This window comes from Pantherophis guttatus, chromosome 1 (assembly GCF_059756535.1).
Source record: "Pantherophis guttatus breed Tessera chromosome 1, ASM5975653v1, whole genome shotgun sequence".
NCBI classification, from domain to species: domain Eukaryota; kingdom Metazoa; phylum Chordata; class Lepidosauria; order Squamata; family Colubridae; genus Pantherophis; species Pantherophis guttatus.
This window is the reverse complement of record NC_142063.1, coordinates 69,557,065-69,574,687: the sequence shown is the minus strand read 5'-3', so window position 1 is coordinate 69,574,687 and position 17,623 is coordinate 69,557,065. Positions and strand designations below refer to the sequence as shown.

The window sequence follows — 17,623 nt, the reverse complement described above, 5'->3', positions numbered from 1 at the left end:
GCATGATGGCGAACCTATGGCATGCATGCCACAGGTGTACTCAGAGCCCTCTCTGTGGGCATGCAAGCTGTTGCCCAGCTCAACTCTGCCATGCATGCGTGCGCACCTCCTGCCGGCTAACTGGTTTTCAGGTCTCTGCTGCACATGCGTGGGCACCGGGGCGCACACAGGAGATGAGCGTGCATGCGTGGGGGCGGGGTGCATGCGCGGGGCCACACATGGGGATCACAGGCGCTTGTGTGGGGAGTGGGGCACATGGGGTCATGGGTACATGCACAGGGGGTGGGCGGGCGGGGTCACAGGCACATTGCATTACTGCAATTACTGCAGGTTCGAATCTCGCCAAGGCTCAAGGATGACTCAGCCTTCCATCCTTTCTAAGATAGGTAAATTGAGGACCCAGTTGTGGGGGCAATAAGCTGACTTGTATAAATATACAAAAGAATGAAGGCTATTGCTTAGCGCATTGTAAGCCGCCCTGAGTCTCCGGAGAAGGGCAGCATATAAATCAAATTTAAAAAAAATTGCATTATGGGTGTGTGTTCATGTGTGTGCTTCTGGCACTCAGTGCCGAAAAGGTTAGCCATCACTGGCCTAGGGGATTCATAGGGGATTCAAGTAGATAATCTTGCAATGGAAGATAAGATTAAATGATTCTCAGATGCTTACAAGCCAATTTGTATCTCCTCTTAATATTATTGCCTAGCCCTTTCAATATTTGCTAGAAGAAATAGTCAAGTTTACTTTGAGTTTTTGAGATCCACTATATGACATTTTTTCTGCTCAGTCCTTCTCTCTTCCAACAGTTCCAACTTCTAACCTGCAATTCACACTGTAATGTTGTTTTCAATATATTATTATTATGCAGGGAGAGGTATCACCTTGTTGTTTCCTTACCATAAGAGTGATCAGGGCAAGGAATCTTCGGAAAGCAGATATGCGTGAGTACCCTTTGTATATTTTCCCCCATTTCAGAATAGTACTAAACTGGCATTGGGACTATTTTGCTTAAGGAGATTCATTAAGAATTATTCTTCACCATTTCCTAACTTAAACAAAGAAAACTAAGGTATTCAAACTTAGTCACTGATTCATGTCCGATCCTCGGCCACTCTATGGATCAGCATTCTTCATGCCATTCTGCCCCACACCACCATGGTCATCCCGGCATCATCCTTTACAGCAGTGGTGAAATTTGTTACTACTGGTTCTGTGGGCATTGCTTGGTGGGGGGGGGTGTAATGTGACTTGGTGGGTGTGGCCAATTATTTTTTAACTTTTAAAACCATTTTTTCTACAACCTCTTCGGCAAAGAGGTTGTAAAAAATGCTTTCAAAAGGCTCTGACAATCCCAGATGAGTTGCCTGATCGGCAGAGGCTTTTTTTCTTTTAAAAGCCTCTGCTGATCAGGCAACTCAACTTGAATCGTCAGAGGCTTTTAAAAGAAAAAAAGCATCTGCTGATCAGGCAACTCAGCTTGGATCGTCAGAGGCCTTTAAAAGAAAAGAAGCCTCTGCCAATCAGGCAACTCAGCTTGGATCGTCAGAGGCTTTTAAAAGCAAAAAAGCCTCTGCCGATCAGGCAACTCAGCTGGGATCATCAGAGGCTTTTAAAAGCATTTTTTCTATAACCTCTGAAGTGGTTGTAGAAAAAATGCTTTTAAAAGCCTTTGACGATCCCAGCTGAGCCGCACAATCATCAGAGACTTTTTTTTTTAACTTTTAAAAGCATTTTTTCGGCCAAAGAGGTTGTAGAAAAAATGCTTTTAATTTTTTTTAAAAAAGGCTCTGATGATTGCGTGGCTCAGCTGGGCATAGGGGAGGCAGGGATTTTTGCTACCGGTTCTCTGAACCATCTGCCTCCATCGCTACCGGATCGGGTGATCCGGTCCGAATTGGGAGCATTTCACCCCTGCTTTACAGTGTCCAGACAGCAAGTACTAGGGAGGCCCCTTCTCCTTTTTCCGCTGATCACTCCCAGCACAATTGACTTTTTGAGCGAGTTGGCTCTCATGACACATCCGAAGTATGACAGCTGGAGATCTTGGCTTCAAGCGATACTTTGGGTGAGGTTTGGTCTAGGACTACTTTGTTATTTTTGCAGTCTGTGGGATGGGTAATAGTCACCTCCAGGATTTCAGTTCAAACATGTCCACCCTTCTCCTATCTGCCTTTTTTAGACTCCACATTTTGCAGTCATAAGAAGCAATTGGAACAATTATTGTATTAGGGCAAACCAACATAAATAGAGGACAAACCCTACTCAGTTTATACATAGATGCACCACACTATGATTAAAAAATTCTTCTGTTTTTTAATCTTCTTTCAATATACAGTTAGCCCTCGATTTATGACCACAATCGAGCCCAAAATTTCTGTTGCTAAACGAGACAGTTGTTAAGTGAATTTTGCCCCATTTTATGACCTTCTTGCCGCAGTTGTTAAGTGAATCACTGCAGTTGTTAAGTTAGTAACATGGTTGTTTAGTGAACCTGGCTTCTCCATTAACTTTGCTGGTCAGAAGTTCGCCAAAGGCCATCAGATGATTCCGGAACACTGCAACCTTTATAAATATGAGTCCCTTTCCAAGCATCTGAATTTTGGTCACGTGACTGTGGGGAAGCTGCAACGGTTGTCAGTGTGAAAAACGGTCATGTCACTTTTTTCAGTGCCATTGTAACTTTGAACGGTCACTAAATGAACTGTTGTAAGTCAAGGACAACCTGTACATCATTCTACCATGCCCTCTAACATTAGATTGCAAATATAGGCCAGATGAAAGGAAGGAGGATTAAGAGATATTACGGTATATGTACAGAAAAGTGTACCTGCTATTCCTCTTCAGGTATCCCAATGCGACCTTGATCTTCTCTGTAATGTATGCTACAGAGTAATATCACCTGTCACATATTTATTTATACTTTGATCTTTTACAATAGTAAGCCCTCCTGACTGCTACTTGAAGCTGCAACTGCCAGCTGCTTCTTCTGCACAGTACCAAACAAAGACCATTCACAACTGCAAAGACCCTGTCTGGAATGAAACCTTTCATTTCATGGTGCAGTCCAAAGTAAAGGTAAGCAACTCGTTGTTAATTTTAGTTTTAGCGGCTGTGTGATCATGGCAGGCCAGGAGAGGTGAACGATTAGGAAAGCTATGGCCAGTCAAAAGTTAGTATACTCCGAGACTCATGGGCCAAGCTCATTCCTTTCCTTCATAGACTTGAAGGCAATATTTATTTATATTTCAAATGCTGTGTCTTAAGTTTGTGAATTCTATGTAGTTGGTACATGCATTGGATCCAAGCACTGACAGAGTGGAAGCTTAATGGCGCAAAAGGGGATAACAATGGAAGTTATAACAGGGCAATACAAGCCCTGTTCCTTTTCAATATTCAGCACGAAACCTCACTCGTGCACAAAATGGCGGAGCTTGCAGCATGAAGCCAAATGCAGCCTTAATTTCTCTGGTAAAAATACCAACCTTCTGTTGTTTTTGTCAGAGAAATCCAAGAAATCCATCACTTCTCATCCAAGAAGCTTCTTTGGCTCTGTTTGGATGGTGGGGACTGGAAGGATTTAGATTCCTATGACCAGCTGTCTGAAAGGAATATACATTCCCCACCATCCATTGCACACCAGAACAACTAGACACAAGGACAATTCTCCCCTCATGCCATCACTTTACTAAACAACTAATTCTCACAACACTGTCAAACTATTTAATAAGGGTTATATTACTATTCTTCTTCTTCTCATCTTTCCTATTACCTATCTCCTTTTCTACTTATGACTATAATTTTGTTGCTTGTATCTTTTCGATTTATACTGTTTTATTTAGTTTCCTAGTATGATTTATGTTGATGGCTTATTGAGTATCCTATGACTGTCACTAAGTGTTGTATTTTATGATTTATGATGAATGTATTTTTATGATGACTATGATCATAATTTATCACTTATAGCTTTTATGTACATTGAGAGCTCATGCACCGAAGACAAATTCCTTGTGTGTCCAATCACATTTGGCCAATAATGAATTCTGTTCTGTTCTGTTGTTCTGTTCTGTTGTTCTGTTCTGTTCTGTTCTGTTCTGTTCTGTTCTTCCATCAGAACTGAAGAAGCTGCTTGGATGAGATGCAAAACATATTCAAAGAAAAAACAAGAAAGTCCAGTTACCTCTTGAAAAAGCACCTTTGGTACTTCTGTAGATCCCCATAATTAACGAATTTGTAGCCTTCATTTCCAAAACTTGACATTCTGAGCAGCTGTTAAACCTACCATGCAAAGGGTATCTACTCCCACAATCCTACAGAACTGCTTTCTTATCAGTTCAACCAGATTCCTATTTTTTAATAACAGCAAAGAATGAAATGTACAGCACATCTCATCATACACTTCCTTTTACCTAAACTAAAGAACCTTCAATCTTTCAACCTCTCCTTGCCCAATGCTATCCCCATCCAAATGTATATTCTACCCTTTATGACATATCGACCTTTTAACAACCTTTTATTTCTTTTACCAGAATGTGTTGGAGCTGAGTATTCATGATGACGATGTCTGTCAAGATGACCATCTTTTCACTGTACGCTTTGATATAGCAAAACTCCCACTGAATGAAAAAGTGCTCATGAATTTTAATTGCGACAAAAAGGTCTGTGTAACCTTAATTAACATTTTAACAGAGCAATTTTGTGTGTTTACTCAAGAGTAATCAATTATTTTGCATGCACATGCACAAACCAAACCGATGTAATCATTATACACCCTGAACTAATATACAAACTAGAATGCAGCTATCCTTTTATTTTCACACTTTACTAAAGAGTATAGTAAAACTGTAGTAAAAAAAAAATGCACATGTAAAAATATATTATAGATAGGTTTATATTGTGAAAAATGTCTTGCAAAAAATTATGTTTGGGAAAATTGGCGGAAAACTACACAAATTTTTAAGCATATTGGGGGGGACAATTGTTTTGGTTTGCAGGCATTTATTTTTAGAATCCAAAATCATGGAGAGAACAGTTGCTTGCAGAAGTCTGTTTCTATCTTATTTTTCTTTTGTTTTTACTGTGTTTTATTCTAGCATCATTTTACCATCATTGAAACCCATTTTATAATGTTTCTATAAAGAAGTCTGACATATACTTTTAAAAATAAATATAAATAAATATACATTTTGAAATACAGGAGCTCAATATGATAACCTCTAAAATAAAAATCCTCTAGAAAGAATTGTAGCATTTGTTAACAATCAATTACAGACCAGGGAGCTAGACAGACAGAGATGAGCTTTAGTCTTTCCTTTCTTGAGGCTAGCCCTTCTGTTTGTGGATATAATGAGAGTGGCATGGAGTTTTAGTAGAAAAGCTAACTTGCAGTCTTGCATATCATTCTCAGAGCAAGGAAAATGTGAACCACACATCCATACAAACCTGCTTATGAAGCCCAACCTATCATTTTACATGCTAGTGATATTAAGCGTGAGCTGTTAGAAAGATATTTAAAATAATGTCTTTTTATTTACTATTAGCTCCATTTGATGTGGCTGAATACCCGCTATGATTTAGTGTTATGAGTGTATTCCACAACTATGGTTAAAATCCAGATAATATTAAGCTTGAACATAACAGCAATTCAAAGAATAGACACAAGAACAGTTTTTTCCTGAACGCCATCACTCTGCTAAATAAATAATTCCCTCACCACTGTCAAACTATTTACTAAATCTGCACTACTATTAATCTTCTCATCGTTCCCATCACCCATCTCCTTCCATTTATGACTGTATGACTGTAACTTTGTTGCTTGTATCCTTACGATTTATATTTATATTGAATGTTTCCTGATTGCTTATTTGTACCCTATGACTATCATTAAGTGTTGTACCTTATGATGGTGGACTTCCGGGTGCGCTTCAAGGTGTTGGTGATCACCTTTAAAGCGCTCCATGGTTTAGGGCCAGGGTATTTACGGGACCGCCTTCTGCCACCAATAGCCTCCCACCGGCCAGTTCGCTCCTACAGAGAGGGCCTACTCACGGTGCCGTCGGCTAGACAATGCCGGCTGGCGACCCCCAGGAGGAGAGCCTTCTCTGTGGTGGCACCTACCCTTTGGAACAATCTACCCCCAGAGATACGAGTGATCTCCGACCTCCGGACTTTTCGTCGGGCCCTAAAAACTCATCTCTTTCAGTTAGCTGGTCTCTCTTGATTTTATGATTTTATGGTTGATTTTAAATTTTGATATGGATTTTAAATTGATAAATTTTAAACTATGGGCCAAATTTAATTATTTTAAATCTATTTTTAATCGTACTTTATGTATAAATGTTTTATTTTGGCTGTTCACCGCCCTGAGTCTGAAAGGAGAAGGGCGGTATAGAAATTTGAATAATAAATAAATAAATAAATAAATAAATAAATAAATAAATAAATAAATAAATAAAATGATTCTTGATGAATGTATCTTTTCTTTTATGTACACTGAGAGCATATACACCAAGACAAATTCCTTGTGGGTCCAATCACACTTGGCCAATAAAAAATTCTATTCTATTCTATTCTATTCTATTCTATTCTATTCTATTCTATTCTATTCTATTCTATTCTATTCTATTCTATTCTATTCTTTGTGCCAGTTGTGGTGAGATTACAATTCTCAGAATTCCTTTTAAAAAAAAAACCTTTTAGAATGGTTTCGGTAGGAAACTTTACAATTATTTTCCTCTAATTTCAGGAAAACGAGGAGCTGGAATTAGAATTTGAGTTACTGCATAGGTGGGTAAAATCAGAATCTAAATAATCTCTGCAGAATCTATTATGTCCCTGCTTGTCATCTGTATGAAATACTGGGCAACATTTTCCTTCACTGATACTAAGATCTAACAATATTCTACTATTTAGCAGTCCTGCTCTGCATTTTGACAAAACCTCATAAGAAGCTTTGCATTTTAAACATCCTGAGCTACTACTGGTTTCCCCTGTTGTTTTCAACATTTCTAGGAATTGCTTTTTTTTTTTAACAGTAACTTTAAAAATTCTGCCTTGCTGCATAAAGTAATGATAATATGATTTTTTTTAGATCAAGATTTTCTGAAATAGTCATTACAAATGGAGTTCTTCTGGTAAGTATTTTATCTACTTTCTTTCCTCTGCTACTTTTTCTGAAAAGGGAATGGAATGAAATGAATGCAATTTCCAACTGATACCTTTTCTTTTTCCTAACTGATATCTGAAACTTTTGATTAAGGAATCATGATTTTTTCAAGTATCTAATACTTAAACCTTATGACTTTCACAGTTGATCTTCTATCCTGTTTGTCAAAGTGAATAATATTTTAGAATTATGGCAGTATTCCATTTCCTGAAAATATAATTACATCAGTAATATACAATTACACACAATTGTATATAGTTATGCACAGAGTGTATACTGTATACCACATAGGATATATAACACCATATGCTATAAATATGGATATCCCGCCATAAAAAAAGAGATTTTAAATGTGTAAAAAAATATAGCTGATAGATCAGTGGGATAGCTTAATAAATATAAAATGTTTTATTACTGTTACTAGATTTTAAGGGACGTGGCTAAGACACTGAGCTTGTCGATCAAAAGGTTGGCAGTTCAGCGGTTCGAATCCCTAGTGCTGCATAACGGGGTGAGCTCCCATTACTTGTCCCAGCTTCTGCCAACCTAGCAGTTCAAAAGTACGTAAAAAATGCAAGTAGAAAAATAGGGACCACCTTTGGTGGGAAGGTAACAGCGTTCCGTGTGCCTTTGGTGTTTAGTCATGCCGGCCACATGACCATGGAGACATTTTCGGACAGCACTGGCTCTTCGGCTTTGAAACGGAGATGAGCACTGCCCCCTAGAGTCAGGAACGACTAGCACATATGTGCAAGGGGAACCTTTATCTTTACCTAGATTTTAAACATTTGTGTGTGTGTATTTTATGTATAGTTAAATACATATATACATACATACAAAACATTTGTCACTTGCCTTTAAAAACATTAGCAGAAGAGTTACATTTCAGTAGTTACTCTTAGTCATATCATGTTATAGGAAAAGGGTATTATTCCCACCCACCCTTGAATGCTAATTGGCAAACATTTTATCATTCAGAGGGAAAACCAATACAGGAATTTTACACTTTAATTTTAAATTTAATGTCCTCTTGTATTTCCTTGTATTTCTACAGTCTCGACAAGTCCGCTGTTTGGAGGTCGAGGTGGAGAAGAAAAAGGCGCGAAACTCAAGTAATATTACTTTTTCTGTAAACTCAGAGAAGGTGTAGCATCTGTAATCATGCAGGGTGTGGCTCCCACCCTGATGGTATCTTTTAAAAAAACCTGGCTGTTCTTCCACGCCTTGGAGTAGGGTGGCTGCCAAGTCCCTGACATTTCTGGTACTACATGGAGTTTTTCCTGTACAGACATTTATTTATTTATTTAATTTATTAAACTTCTATGTCGCCCATCTCACTGGCGACACTAAGCAACTTTACGATGTCTTCTGTTTGTCATTATTTATCTCCTCCAATTAAAGCGTGCTCCAAGACCCTCAACATTTTGCCAGCCTAAACAGCATTAAAATCCCTAGCACAGTGATGGCTAACCTTTTTGCTATTGCATGCCAAAAGTGGGGGGAGGGGTGGTCATGTGTGCGCGTGCCCACACTCATAATTCAATGTGCCCCCCCGCATGTGTGTGCAACCCCCCACACTCTCCCTGCTTTTGGCAGGTGATGGCCCGTTGGGCCTGGTAGGCCCATTTTTCAGGCTCCAGAGCCTTTCTAGGAACCTGGGGAAGGCAAAAACGGCCTTCCCCACCCCCCAGAGGCAGGAAACAGACCGTTTCCCACATGCCAGAGCTGAGCTAGGGCAACACTTGTGAGCCCACCAATATGGCTCTGTGTGCCACCTGTGGCACACGCGCCATAGGTTCACCATCACAGCCCTAGCACATGGAAAGCAGCAGCTGCAGCAAATGTGTCAGTTTTAATTTTTGATGTGGTCCTTATCAATAAATATAACTCATACAAATAAACGGTCTCTTGGAGGGGGGTCCTCTATGGGTTTTTTTTTTTTTTAACTAGGAAGGATTCTGGAGAGGAAAAAGGTTTAAGAAATACCGATCTACTCTTTTAAAATGTTAACTGAATTGCTCTGGAGTTGGGTGCCCAGTAAATCTAACAAATAAATACGATTCATCAAGAATGATCTCTTTAACCTACTGCAGTTCTACTCAAGTTCTATGAAAAATATATTACTAATAACGGAATATCATCATTTGAAATGAGTGAAGTACCAGGTAACATGGTATATTGTATTTCCTCTACAAGAACGTGGAGCTGGATTTTTCTTTCTACAGTACATCACTACTTGTGAATTGGGACTGGTGGGTGGTCTTTGATCTGCTGAGAAGAATAAAAGACCAGGTTGAGAATAAATGAACTGTAGAGCTCTCTGCTGAAAAGTATGGATACTTTAATTTGGAAAGGTTGTTTGCTTACTTCCTTGGTAAATCCTAAGCTTTCAGGTGAAGTCTAAACAGAATTTCTTTATTTCCTGTCACTCTTAGTCAGTAGGAAGCTCTCATTGGCATATCTTGAACCCATTTTCTTCTCTCTTGTCTTTGCTCTTTCCTGTTTAGCACTGCTAACACTTTTGTTTCTGTTTCCTGTTTCCGCAGGGAGTAGGGAAGGATAGGCATTCACATATGTGTATTTCAGTTTTTCCATGTGAGAGAATGATTGGTATGCAAAGATGGAGATAAACTTATTTTATAAATGGGATGGTTTATAAGTGACTGAGATTCATTCAATGAATTTGTTGGGTTGTGGTTTCTGACAGGTATAGCTATCCATATGCACATACAGTATCTATACAAGTGGGCCTCATTATACACTTTGGGTAGATGGTAAATTTCCAGGATTAGCTTCAGCTCAAGTTGGCAGTTTACATTAGCCAGATGGGGAAATTTGCATTTTAGAGATTGATCCTTCCTTCCCTCCTTCCTTCCTTCCTTCCTTCCTTCCTTCCTTCCTTCCTTCCTTCCTTCCTTCCTTCCTTCCTTCCTTCCTTCCTTCCAGTTTAAATTAAGAATAGCATTCCTTTAATGTGGCATAATCTTACCTAGCACATGATTGTCTTAAATTAGTCATTTTATCAGCAACTACTGATCCATTCGTGGCATCTTCTGACTGGATTGCTGTAATGCATTCTAGATGGATTCTTCCATTGTAGACTGGTTTTGTTTTTTAAAAAAGTGGCACTAAAAACATATGCAATTGCTTTTGTGAACACTCTTTTCCTTTTCTTTTATAGAAAAAAGACTATATCTTATTGCAAAAGGATCTCATGAAGAACATAAGGAATTTAGTTTGGGTTTTGACTTCTGTATGAAAACTACATTTCACTATATTAAATATAACCACCCAACATTGGATATTAGATTACCAAAGGAGGATCTAGATTATTTATTTGTGAGTTTATTATCAAATGTCATTTTCTTATTAAAGGCTCTGTTTGTTGTTCTTATTGTATCAGTTTTGTATACATTTATTCCGAAGAATAGCACAACTTGCATATTTGTTTGTTTGTTTTTTATTAGATTTATATACCGCCCTACTCCTGAAGGACTCAGGGCAGTGAACAGGCACAAAATAAAATACATAGATACAAAAGTTAAAAAACATAATTAAAACCAGATTAAATAATTTAGCCCGAGACAATAAAAATCCCAATAATTTAAAACAGATTAAAATTTTGATTTAAAAGAATTTTAAAACAGGGGAGAAAATTAGGCCAGGCCAGCTTGCTGGAATAGGAGAGTCTTAAGAGCATGGCGGAAAGTGCGCAGATCCAGGATCCTCCGTATCTCTGGGGGGAGCTCGTTCCAGATAGTGGGTGTCCCCACAGAGAAGGCCCTCCCCCTGGGGGCCGCCAGTCAACATTGTTTAACTGACGGTGCCTGGAGGAGCCCCTCTCTATGAGAGCGTACCAGCCGGTGGGAGGCTGCTTGTGGTAGTAGGCGGTCCTGTAAATAACCAGGTCCTAAGCCATGGAGCGCTCTAAAGATGGTGACCAAAACCTTGAAGCGCACTCAGAAGACCACTGGGAGCCAGTGCAGCTCACACAGGAGAGGTGTCACACGGGAGCACCATGTTGCTCCCATAACCACCCGTGTGGCCGCACTCTGCGCCAGTTGGAGCCTCTGGGTGCTCCTGAAGGGGAGCCCCATGTAGAGAGCGTTACAGTATACAATATTGATAGAAGAGAATTTTTATTGCCTAGGGTTCAACTGTTTGGACTCTCTGAGCTTGGTTGTTTTCTTGCAGACATTTCATTACTCAGCTAGGCAACATCATCAAACCTAGAAGGGAGTGGGGCTTTCTTCTCAGTTTATATTCTTGTAGCTTGTCCTGTAAGTGGTGATGACCGTGGTCTTGATGATTCTGTTATTAGATTGTTGTTTACTGTTTGTTTGTGTTGGTAATTCCTTGAGTGGGCTACAGTGCTTGATTGTTGGTCTAATATTAATTTTGGTGTTAATCTCTGCTTATATGGGTGTTGATTGCTTACATATCATGCAACTTTCTACTCCTTTGGGTACAGAAGTGTAATTATCTTTCCAGGGGCCATGTTCTTATAATAAAGAAGAAAAATCTGTAAAAGTGGAAGTAAATTCAATTCCTCAGAACAAGAAACTAGTATTAGCTGAGGTAAGAGTAGAATTTTGCTGAATATTGCTTTAAACTGCTTCCATGTTTTAAATTGACTTCTCCACAATCTGAGGTGAGAGGAAAGGTAATTTAATCTCTGCCACAGCACATGTTCTAACTGAACTATGATTAGGATGGTATTATCTGTATGGAAAAAAAAATTTCAAATGTGTATGAAAATAATCTGGAATAGGAGATCTGCACCAAATGTGAATCCGCCAACACTGGAAGTCTTTAAGAAGATGTTGGATAACCATTTTTCTGAAGTGGTGTAGGGTTTTCTGCCTAAGCAAGGGATTGGACTCCAAAGTCTCTTCCAACTCTGTTATTTTATTCTATTCTAATTCCTATCAATTGGGTTTTTTAAATGTTTTTGCAATATAAAAGTTCCAAAAAGAACAATGTAGGTATGCATTTTTACCAAAGATTTTTTTATATGCTCAATAAACTGCATGCTCAGAATCATGTAATAATATATTAGTTAAGTAAAGCAACAGAATGTGGAACCATAGAATCTAATCAGAAGATTTTGTTGCTTTGGCGAATGGACTGTGTTTCTATTCATGCAGAGGAAATGGATAATATTTTGCTTTTTTGGCTGCAGTCCTCTGTACTTTTCTGTTTCTTCTGTTGAATCCTACGGATCTTAGACATAGTAGTGGAAAGATCAACATACCATCTCAATATAATCAATTGTATGTTGAACTTGAATTCTAAGTTCTTTGCGTCAAACAAATTTTACTGATTTATCTCAGAAAACAACACTCAAGTTAGAAACATCATTGTATTAATGACCAAGTATGATAAAAAAAAAACAGTAGACAGGAATTGCTATCACTAACCTATGCTTCAAATGCAAAATTAAACTTAAACACTCTTAAACTGAAGATTCTTCTTCAAGATTTTGAGAAAAGGACTTGTACTAGAATGTTGTAATATGCAGATGGATGTAAATACAGTTCATTCTTTCATTAAAAACTGCATAGTTGTTTGACTGTATGTTTGTGCTTGTGCCTGTGTCTGTATATCATCATGTCAATCTGGACTCCTAGTGACTGCCTAAGCAAGTCTGTGTAGTTTTCTTGGCATAGTTTCTTAGAGGTTGTTTGCTATTGTGTTCTTCAAAGGATGATGGAGAATGATTAGCCCAAGGTCACCCAGCTGGCTTTATGCCTAACACGGGACTAGAAGTCACGGTCTCCTGGTTTCTAGCTTGTAGTGATACCTTAATCACTACATCAAACTTGTTCTCAGTTGACTACAAAGTTTATTTGGTTGACAGCCTATATCCTGCTGAAAACTGTGTTGCCTAACTATTTAAAATATCCATGAAATATTCACAGTCTCAAAAATGAACTCTTAAACCATAAGCATAAGTACTTGTTATCATATGTCCCATCAGAATAATATGGACTATCCAGTAACCAATTTATGGGTTCTGGCCCAGCAGGTGAAATGTGTATACATATCCACTTTTTTATATGTGTGCTAGAAATTATAGATGACTCCTGGAATGAAAGATGTTGATAAAATAAAGAAACCTATATTTGTATTCTGAATTTTCAGAATAAGAAATTTGCTTTGCATGTGAAGACAGAAGACTGGTAAGACATCCATCCAGTCTCGGATGGTAATGGCTACAATTTTAATTGTTCTGTTTATTTCTGTTCTAATCTGTTTTATTTCCCCAACCTTTATTTGGGGACATGTTCCTGAAGGAATTTGTAGTGTTTGTATTATTTAAGGCCAAGTATTTTTCATTTCTGTTGTAATTACATGTACTATATACGTAGGGATGTGGTATGAATTCTAATGTCACTTTTCATAGCAAAATAGATGATGGCATTCTGTTTTGTACACATGATATTCAAAATAAATACTATGGAAAACATTGTATAAATATTGTAATTTGCCATTTAAAAACAAATCACTTTATAAATTGTTCTTCTCATGTCACATTTATTATATGGTTACTTTGGTTTATTGAAGATTTCCTTGATCATTAGCATTTTCAAGTAATGAAGACGATTCCAAATATGAAGATGGAACAGATATGCTGACATGTATTTCCTTGTGTGTTTAATTCAGTAAGACCAATCTTGACCTCCGCTTGGGATATGACCTTTGTTCACAAGAGCAAGATTTTTTACACAAAAGAAAGAACATTGTCACTAGTGCCTTGAAGAAGGTTCTCAAACTAGAAAAGGACCTGCAGGACCATGAGGTGTGTATGATTCAGAATGTCAGTTATTAACTGAAGGATTCCAATTGACGACATATAGACATTATGATGAGGATTAATCTAATCTCTCGTCTTGTGTGTCTCCATTTTTTTCAGCTGTTCATCCAGTAATAAGAATTACCACTTGTGGGCAAGCACTCACCAAATACCTGAAAGGAAGTTAGAAACAATATTCCTTAATTTCAGAATGTGAAACATTTGGTTAACCATTAGGAAATGGATTCAGTGAAAGAACCAGTTGGTGGAAATGGTGGATTACCTCCCATGGGATGCTTAATTGGAGATTACACGGACATTTGTGGGGTTAATTAATCTGGGTTCCTTCATTGTATAAGAGGTCAAACCTGATGGCAGAAGTGGCTGCCTTGAATTCTATGATGTTAGAATTGAAGGTAGCCAATTCTAGCTTTTGCTACCATGTTGGATTAATGAGGCTCATTTTCAAACTTGTTGTGGTTAATTTATTGTGCAAAGCACAATGAATGTTGCCTTCCGTTAATTTAAATAAACAAATCACATTGTGGCTTATAAAGAAAACATTGTGAACAAACTAAAGTTAAGATTGGCAATAATGTATGGTTTGAGAAGTAACTTTAAAATTAGCTTAACTGAATGGGAAGCAACATTTCTTCTTCTGCCTCTTTCAGTCTGTCTTAATTCTAACTTAAATCTGGTATCTCCAACAATTATATTATAATTATAATTGTAATAATGCCATACTACATATCAGATATTTAACCTTCTAGTTGAGGTTAAAGGGCTGTGTATTTACAGATGAAGGTTCCTGTGAGTGGAAATCCAATCTGTACAAGGACTAATGAAGCAGGGTTTATAACTAATAGGGGAAAAAAGATTTATTTACAGCAAATATATAATGTAGATAGGCAAAGATTACCATCTAAACTGCTAATCATACTAGAGAGTAAGTCAAAGGAACATGCGCTCTATATGCATCTGAGAAGTAAGACAGATGGAAGTGACTACAAATAACATTTTTATACACAAGCAGCAGGCACAGTGATAGACAAAGAGAAGACAGAGACACTTAACTCTGTGCACATCTTACTGCCACCTTGTGCCCTGGAAACTATCAAGTTTTGAAAAGTCAGAACTATTGCAGTTACACTGTAATTAGATAACAAGAGAAGAGAATATGTGTAACTCAAGGTTGAAATGTGGAGTCCTTGGTACTCTCTAAGCTTGCTTCTTTTCTTGAAGATGTTTCATTACCCAAATAAGAAACATTTATAGATAGGTAGGGGAGTTAAGGATAGTCAGTGACTAAGACGCTGTTCTTGTCGATCGAAAGATCAGCATTTCAGTGGTTCGAATCCCTAGTGTCGCTTAACGGGGTGAGCTCCCGTTACTTGTCCCAGCTTCTGCCAACCTAGCAGTTTGAAAGCACGTAAAAAAATGCAAGTAGAAAAATAGGGACCACCTTGGTGGGAAGATAACAGCATTCCGTGCGCCTTTGGCATTGAGTCATGCTGACCACATGACCACGGAGACATCTTCGGACAGTGCTGGCTCTTTGGCTTTGAAACGGAGATGAGCACCGCCCCCTAGAGTCGGGAACAAGGGGAACCTTTACCTTAGGGGTGTTATTTCCATTTTGGTAGTTCCTTGATTAGACTATTGTTTATGCTTGATTGCTTATCTGGAGTTAATCCTAGTACCAATTCCTTCTTCTGTTAGTGAGGGGTGTTGTATGGAACATTATATGGAAGTACCAATGTGGCTTTCAACAATAGAAGCGTTGACACATCCAAATATGATTAACATGGACAAGACTGTAAGATATAAAGACATTTTAACAGAGAAGGGAGAATTAAAACAGTGATGTGTAAATGTTGTTTATCGCTATATGCCTGTTGATGAGGGCCAAGCTGCGGGGAATTTGCTAGCGTTTTCTGGATTTAGCTTGGTCTAGGATGCTCACAATTTCCTTGTTGAATCTATGTGTTGGGAAATTAAGGAATTTTCATCATGTCTTCTCACCACTAGAGGGTGCTCAGTTTCTTGGTTTACCTAAGATGTTTTGGAGGGCTTGTGTGCTACAGTGATGCATTGTGGTTGTAATAGTCTGTTGATTGTTTCCGAGATGTTTTTTATATGTGGCAGTGTTATCCTTTTCCTAGCTTGGATTGGTTGTACTGTAGTCAATTGAGTGTCAGATAACATTTTGATGAAGTAGTATGGCATCCATTTTACTGGAAGATGTTAAAGAGGCTGTCTGTTTCCTTCTTCTGGTGTTGCAGTGCATTTGTGCTCATTTGAATAATGTCCTTACACAGCTCCTCTTGTGGGAGATTGGGTTGGTAGGTTCTTTGGTAGTGGAGCATTTGGTTAGTGTGGGTGATTTTTCAATGGACTTGTGTTTTTAATTTGCCATCATTGCCTCTGCTGATGAGGATGTTCAGGGAGCGCAGAATGGTGTTGTTTTCCTCTTCCCTAGTGATTTTTATTCCTTTGAAGATGTTGATTGCTTCATATGTCTTCAGCAGCTGTTCCTTTGTTACTATGAGATGTCACCCACTTGCTGGACCCATACTTTTGCTTGTGGGTGGGTGGGTGTGCTATGGTTTCTAGATGCTGCATTACAGTCTCTGCTATGACTCCTGAGAGTAATTTGATAAATAGTTGATAAACTAATTGTTTAAGGAAACTCCCCTTTAGAACTCAAAGAGACTTACTAAAAAATGATGGGTGCTAAAAGTTTAACTCCATAGTTACATACATTTTTCATTAATATTTTATAGACACCAGTGCTAGTCTATGTGGAAAGATCCATTTTTAATAACTAGGATTGAATTTAAGGGCACACTTATTTGATTGCAAGGGTATTTTCGTTTGGATATGATGGTTATGTTGAATTGTGTTGTTATGATACAGCTACATCAATATGCTGAACCTGCTGCTTCTTTCTTAAAATGAGATACAACTTTTACATATTAAATTGTAAATTACTGACACCCTTTAGCACCTCTGAATAGTTCACATTCCTAACATATTTATAATAAGCAAATATTTATACTAAGTATATTAATCAGCCACGTAATTCTACAAACTTTTTAGATGGCAGATAGCTGAAATTGTAATAGCTTCATTTTGGTTATATTGTGGTCAAACACATGCCCTACAATAATAGTTTTGACTTGCCCCACTATTGTACAGTAACTCCTCTGCTTTTGATATATTAATAATGCAAGCATTTCTGATGTGCAAATAAAATTCAGTAGGACACCTTAACATAATATATGTCATGAGTTAATAACATGTTCCCTTTTCACACATCTTCACATCCAGTGGTTAAAAGAATAGAATTACATTTTACTACAGCTGTCCAGAGGCATCCTAAAATGGCAGAATATAAATGCAATACATAAATAAAGAAATAAATTTTGGGAATTATATTATTATAGTGTAGTGTACATGATATAATGCAATATAAATTAAATATAATGTAAATAATTTTATTCTTTATAAAGATACAATAACATATAATTATATATTTACCAATCAGTGAGAGAAAGTTGCTACGGTAATAGCTGACAGGAGTTCAGGAGAGAAGAGGGGGAAAAGTTGACAAGCGATAATAAAAAGGAAATCCATTAAACTCACAAGCAAACATAACAATTAAT

General features: G+C 37.8%; 1 protein-coding gene across 1 annotated transcript in view; it reads left to right on the top strand.

The window, feature by feature from the left end:
- The first annotated feature begins 847 nt into the window (after positions 1 to 847).
- The window catches only part of LOC117666173 (cytosolic phospholipase A2 epsilon-like), a 33,469-nt gene continuing 16,693 nt past the window's right edge, over positions 848 to 17,623 (top strand). Inside the window, exons 1-10 of the mRNA XM_087876031.1 lie at positions 848 to 941; positions 2,939 to 3,075; positions 4,527 to 4,655; positions 6,743 to 6,783; positions 7,088 to 7,130; positions 8,217 to 8,274; positions 10,344 to 10,501; positions 11,654 to 11,740; positions 13,307 to 13,344; positions 13,829 to 13,964. Of these exons, the coding sequence (XP_087732157.1) occupies positions 863 to 941; positions 2,939 to 3,075; positions 4,527 to 4,655; positions 6,743 to 6,783; positions 7,088 to 7,130; positions 8,217 to 8,274; positions 10,344 to 10,501; positions 11,654 to 11,740; positions 13,307 to 13,344; positions 13,829 to 13,964 (906 nt within the window). The 5' untranslated portion in view covers positions 848 to 862. The remainder of the gene's footprint in view (positions 942 to 2,938; positions 3,076 to 4,526; positions 4,656 to 6,742; positions 6,784 to 7,087; positions 7,131 to 8,216; positions 8,275 to 10,343; positions 10,502 to 11,653; positions 11,741 to 13,306; positions 13,345 to 13,828; positions 13,965 to 17,623) is intronic.